Source organism: Propithecus coquereli, unplaced genomic scaffold (assembly GCF_000956105.1).
Source record: "Propithecus coquereli isolate 6110/MARCELLA unplaced genomic scaffold, Pcoq_1.0 Scaffold53, whole genome shotgun sequence".
In the NCBI taxonomy this organism is placed as follows: domain Eukaryota; kingdom Metazoa; phylum Chordata; class Mammalia; order Primates; family Indriidae; genus Propithecus; species Propithecus coquereli.
This window is the reverse complement of record NW_012151174.1, coordinates 7,397,322-7,403,564: the sequence shown is the minus strand read 5'-3', so window position 1 is coordinate 7,403,564 and position 6,243 is coordinate 7,397,322. Positions and strand designations below refer to the sequence as shown.

Genomic DNA, 6,243 nt, shown 5'->3' with positions numbered 1-6,243 from the left:
AGACAGACTATTAAATGGGTTAAAGTAACATTTCTTCATTGATTTATTACGGCTAATTTTAGAGCAAAGGGTGATATAATCTGGTAAATTAGTAACTGCTAAGGTCATTTACTCCGTCAAAAAATACTCCCTAGTTCTCTTCACCTTTCCGTCCCCCTGAGTTGAGTTGAGGGTGGGGCGCGGTGCTTGGAAACGGTTCTGTATCAGTACAGGAAAATCCCAAACCAAACAAGCCTCTTTTACTTCTTCCAGCCTGAAACGAAACATAAAGAAAAGCAATAGGGTAGAGGCTATTCTGATTTTATTTCTTACAATGTGCTTGAAAATTCTTCCGATTTCTTAGGCCTCAGTTTCCCCTCTGGCAGAGCCCGTGGAGCAGCTGCTGACGTACATCTGGGACAGTCGCTCTCTGCAGGCTTGGGCTGTGGGAGGGGCTTGCCCTGTTTGCAGCTCTCAGGAGATGTGTGAGCCAGGTGACTTCACGCTGGCAGCTCCGCATTTGTCCGGGTGGGCGTGTTCACGGCAGCGGTCCCCAACCTTTTTGTCACCAGGCACCGGTTTCGTGGAAGACGGTTTTTCCACGGACGAGCGGGTGGCTGGTTCTGGACAAATTCTCATAAGGAGCGGAACCTAGATCCCTCCCACGCGCAGTTTACAGTGAGTTCCGCGCTCCTCTGGGACTCCCATGGCTGATCTGAGGGCAGGCGGAGCTCAGGGTGATGCCAGCGCCCGGGATCTGCCGTGAATGCAGAGGAAGCTTCGCTCGCTCACTTCCTGCCGTGCGGCCCGTTGCTAACAGGGCACCGACCTGTGCCACAGATTTATCCCGTAAAATAGGCCGTGCTACAAACCAGAGTTGACTGTTAAACATTTACCAGTGCACACTGTGTATGAGGTTTTTGTAAGAAGTTTCTAGCATACTTTTGTGAAGGCATCAGATATTTTTGTTTCAAAAAGCGAAGGCATTTCCGTTAATACTGGAACTCTGACATTTATAACTCGTGAGGCTGGAAATATCTTGTTCTTTTGTCTACCCCTCTGCCTTCCATTTGGCTCTCACTGGAGACATTCTAGATGTCACATGTAAGAGAACCACGGCAAAGACATAATATTTTTAAAAATAATTCTGTAACACGTCTCTGCAGAATAATCCTGTAATGCATTCCGGTCTGTCCATGAGAATCAGATGGAGCAAGACTTCGCTTTGAGGATGTCACGCTGGTCTAGCTGTATTGTGGGTGCCGCTCTGAAGGAAGAGGCGAGAGGAGAGGATATCATTGCAAAACGCTTCCACACCTGTGATTTCTTTTGCAGCCACCTTTTAAATTCTTTTCCCTCATCTTGGTTCCCTTCCTCCCTTCTGGCATTGCCCATTCACTACAATAATATTCCTGTGACTTTGACTCTTGAAAGTAACTTTGAACGTCAGTATCGTATTCTACTGTGATAGCCTGTGACTTATTTTTCATTCACTTTTTGCCTTTGAAATTCCTCCGTCTCGCAATAACAACTACTGTTATTTTGTGTCAATGCTATTGTTGCGTCTTTGCGTGACAATTCCCCAAACGCTGCTCTTCTCGAGAGGCCTCAGGTCCTTCTTCTCTTGCCTGTTTAGAAAATCGAGCAGGATAGAACCCCACACAGGGTCAGCGATCTCTAAGGGGGAAGCCGACACTTTCTAATGCATTTTGTGCACTACTTAGCAAAAGAGGAATCTATTTTTATAACCATTCCCATCCCTTTTATTGTTTATCGGAGCCCTGGAGATTGGCATTTCCTTTAGGAATACGCTCAGCATCTTTGGCTGCTAAAACGTACTAGAACACGAGCCAGTTAATGACGTTCTTATGACAAGTTCTAGGCAACTTGCAGGGTTCAGCTCTGCAAGAATGATTTGTGGCTGCCTCAGGCCAAGATGTCAAACAGGTGGAAGCAATTAGCAGCCCTAATGTGTTCACCCAGGTTTGCCACGAGGGAGGACGATCGCTGGTTCAAAGGCCACCTGTCCAGGGACGTTTCCAGCCTGCAGAGCAGTTTGTGGATCGTGTCACTTCGGGGACTGTCCTGCTTGCATAGGCCGTTTGTCTGTCTCTCAAAATCATCGCTCGTGTGCGCACTCTGTCACGGTATCTTTGAGAGGTGGGGTTCCATGTGCGAATACTGCCGCTGTCCAGCAATATGCTAAGTTTATTACTTGCACCGGGTCCCGGTATTTTGAAATTGTCACCAGCTCTAAGAGCGACGTCACCAGAGAGTTAAATGCACACCCCGCAGACGAGTTAGTGGCCTTCCGCTTCGGCAAACATCTGACGTGGGAGGAAGAACAGATTCACCTCGGTGTGAGTTTCGTCTCTGTTTTCAGGGTGAGAGGCGGGAGCCTTCGTTACTATAATCAAGTTCCTTCTCAAAATACCCTTAACCTACTTTTCCCCCTAAATAACGACGTTCCACTTCTTACGTAGAATTTCACAACTTGCCACCCGTTTTCACATTTGTAATTTCGTTTTCCTCTGTATATTTCCCCCTGCCGTTTTCTCCCTTAGAGGCCACGGAGTCATCGAGTCTGAGGTTTGAAAGGGCTCTTGAGACAGAGTCAGCTGAGCAGGTCTGCACCCCACGGTCGCCTGTTTCCAAGAGGGGAAGGTACTGGGCAGGTGGAACAGACTGAGCGTGAGGCTACGTAAGGGAGTAAAAGCAAATTTTCTTTTCCGTGGGGAGGGCAGACAATACTGCGTTTTACTTCCGCCTGTTTATTCGATCATTTCCTTCAGGGTCTCTCTGCTGGGCCTGTGGCCTTCTGACCCAGGGGCCCTCGGATCAGGTCGAGGCAGAGATTCCCTCGATTGTTTGGGGGAGTCGCTAACTTGGCTTCAGCTTCAGGCCTCACCCGCATCGGTGTGGATTTCTGGGGTGTAAAACGTTAACGTTTCATTTTTGAGGCCATAGAAATGTCTTTAAGTTGCTTTTTACTGATTTGGTTATTTCGAATCATATTGTTACATAATTGGGGCATATCGATAGTTATGAGTTTGGACTTAAAATCATTTGCCTGCTCTGGTTTGGAATTTACATAGTTATTTCTTTTCTTTTCTTTTTTTAAGAGACAGGCTCTGGCTGTGTTGCCCAGGCTGGTCTCGAACTCCTGGGCTCAAGCGATCCTCCTGCCTCAGCCTCCCGGCCTCTCGGGAGCTGGGACTACAGGCGGTGGCACTGTGCCTGGCTATGTAGTTATTGCTGACGTCATTAAAACTGTCGATATTATTTTTGAAACTTAGAAATTATTCTTATCTTGTTCTGATGAGAACACATTCCATCAGGTACATTAATTGTTCTGTGATACGGATGAACAGATAGAGACTGGACCCACCCGGGCTGGGTTCTGCTTGTGGAGTGATTGTCTTTTAATGATTTCTCGACTGACGGTCGTGTGACATGTGACGTCACTGCACTACTGATAGTTACATGAATTGCGGGAGAATCAGCGCAACAGGCAGACGGTACTTCCTGAGCCTACGCGCTGCGACCTGCGCCAATATGAAGATTCCTCAATTGCAGGACCAAGCACTTAGGGTCACTGTGTAAAGAGGAAAACGAATCAGCGAGGGAGGAAATGAGGAGAATGTGCAAACAACCACCCCACGCGTCCCGAGGGTGCACTTCCTGCTGCCGTCCTCTGTTGCCAGGAGAGGGAGGCGCGGAGGCGCCGGGTGCGTGAGCGTCGCCAGCTGTGGCCACTCGCAGTGACGCAGCTGCTGCTCCTGGGGTTTGTTCTGCGTAAACACCGTGGGCGGAAAGGCAGATGCCATCTGTTTACCAGCCTGCCGTAAACTCTTCCCGTGTCTTTCTGGCCGCAGAAAAGAGAATTTAGTGGTGATAAAAAGCTGTCCCTCCTTTTTTTAAAAAGATAAATTGAAGGTAAACGATTTATGGACTCAGGGACGGTCAAAGTGCAAAGTCCTCAATTCCATCCCTGTCTCTGGATTCAGGATTCCATAGGCGGCGAATCTGTTGTTTGGACTTTGCAGCAGAAACAGCCTCGGGGAGGCTCTGCCGCGACCACGGAGACCGATCCTCGCCCCGGGAGTCGCCGCCCACAGCCCGCCGCGTCCTTCCCGGGGAGACGTGTCCTCCGGCCGGGACGCGGCCACGGAGGCCTCTGCAGCTCCTCGAGGTGCAGACTCTGTGCTGCCCACAGCCCCGGTCACGCCTTGTTCCCTCCGCTGTTCCAGGAAGGTCCGGGGGCCGGGCTGCGCCTGCTCTCAGGGCGAGCTCTGGGCCAGGCCGCCGCTGCGAGGGTGGGCTGGGACGCGAGACCGTCCATGTGCCCGTTTGCTCAGGAATTGACTGAGTCGGTGTTTACTGTGCCCTCGCTGTGTCCCGGACCCGCGCTGGCACGAGTGGCACCCAGTGAGCCACGTGGGTGCCGCCCGGGACTGAGGCCTCGCGGTCGGGGGAGGGGGTGAGTCAGGCACAGGGATCAACGTGTATTTCCTTGGAGGCCATGGAGCAATGAGGGACCGGACCCAGACCAAAGATGCTCTGAGGGAGCCGTGTGTGTCCACGATGGGGAGGATGCGAGGGCGACGTGTGCATGCGTGTGCGTGTGTATGTGTTCATGTGTGTGCATGTGTGTGCACGTGTGTGTGAAGGAGCGGGCAGTATGGGCGACGTGTGCATGTGTGCACATGTGTGTGCGCGCGTGTGTGCGCATGTGTGTGCGTGTGAAGGAGCGGGCAGTATGGGTGAGGAGCCTGTGGCTGGAGGAAGCGGGGCGGGGGTCTCAGGCGGGAGAGAGGCGGCCAGGCCAGGTCTTGCGGAGGCGTCTGCCTGTGGTGGAAGCACAGGGAGGTCACCGGCGGGTCCTTAGGCAGAGGTGGCCTGCTGAGCCTTGTGTTTTAATAAGATGATCCCGGCTTGGGGAGGACGAGGGGCTGGAGGGAGGCCAGAGAGGCGGGAGGGACATCCCAGCTCAGAGCCTGGAGCTGGTTACTGATGCGTCCGGCGTCCCTTCCTCGCTGCCTCATCCGGGACGTCGTCCACGTGTCTGTCTGTGTCCGGAGTTGAAGAGAAACCGTATTGGAAGTTGACCCTGAAAATCAGGAGCTGCAAACGTGAATGCGTGAAGCAGCGATAGGGAGCGGGGCGGCCTGCGGCAGAACTGGGGAGCCACACTCTGCCCCAGTGCGTTCGAATCCAGATGCAAATGCACTGTGGCAGCCAAAGCGAGCGTCTGGGGGGCACACTTGGCTACGTGACTGTGAGTTTGGTGTTTCTCCTTTAAACAACTAAAAAAATTTAAACCCAGGGAAGTAATGAAAAATGTCAGTGTCATTTTGGGTCGTGGGCCAAGCCCTTTCGGATGATTTGAAGCGTCAAAGCTGTCCGGGTAGAGAGCAGGACCTGAATGCATCCCACAGGGCAATGTCCCAAATGACTGTGCAAAGTGGCTCCTACATCCCTCTGGTGTCCACTTGGTCTCTCTGTCTCTTTCTCTAAGGGGATGCTGCGGCTTCTCCTGTGCCCCAAATTCATACATCCGGTAAGGGAAGGGGTAAGTGCGTGAGTTTAACAGAAAGGGGGAAGGGTATCACTTTCGAAATCAGAAGCCAAGGAAACATCTTGTCTCATACCTTTTGGGCATGTCCCCAGCAGGTAGTTTTGTTGGAGAGTTTCCCTCACAGTACAGTGAGGGGTATAAATAGCCCTGACCCTGCTCCGCCTGATCCTCAGATTAAGATTAGCTCGGCTCAGGCTGAGCGGGGACACGGTTTTCTGGGGTGAGTGGCCACTTAGATCCGATGCCGGGGAATCTCGTGCAGAGGATGCTCAGGTAACGTGTTTCCAGGAGAAAAACCATCCCGACCTCCTCTCTTACACCAAGAGTGAGCAGTCCTAGCCATCCCGTAAACGGGAGACCCTTCCGCCGCAGAAACGGCCCGTGGGACGGAGGAAGCAGAAAGGGCAGAATGACAGGGCTGGTTAAGGCCACGGAGCGGCTGCGCAATGTCATTACTGCTCCTAAAACGCCACGGAGAGCGGCACACACGGGTGACAGCGACTTTGTTAGAATTCTGGGCCCCTCAGCAAAAGCCTGTCCTCTTTGGGCTGCATTTGTACCGTAATGATAATACCAGTATCTGTCTTCCACATTTTAGTGGGCCATTGTGAAGAGAAAATTAGATTATGTGGCAAAGCACCTCACAGTGACAAGATAATGCAATGTAATAATAATAATAATAATAA

At 51.6% G+C, this 6,243-nt stretch overlaps 1 protein-coding gene across 1 annotated transcript in view; it reads left to right on the top strand.

Moving 5' to 3' along the window:
* Nucleotides 1-4,738: 4,738 nt before the first annotated feature.
* CPE (carboxypeptidase E) overlaps nt 4,739-6,243 on the top strand; it is a 23,062-nt gene continuing 21,557 nt past the window's right edge. The window contains exon 1 of the mRNA XM_012656997.1: nt 4,739-4,742. Coding sequence (XP_012512451.1) covers nt 4,739-4,742 — 4 coding nt within the window. The remainder of the gene's footprint in view (nt 4,743-6,243) is intronic.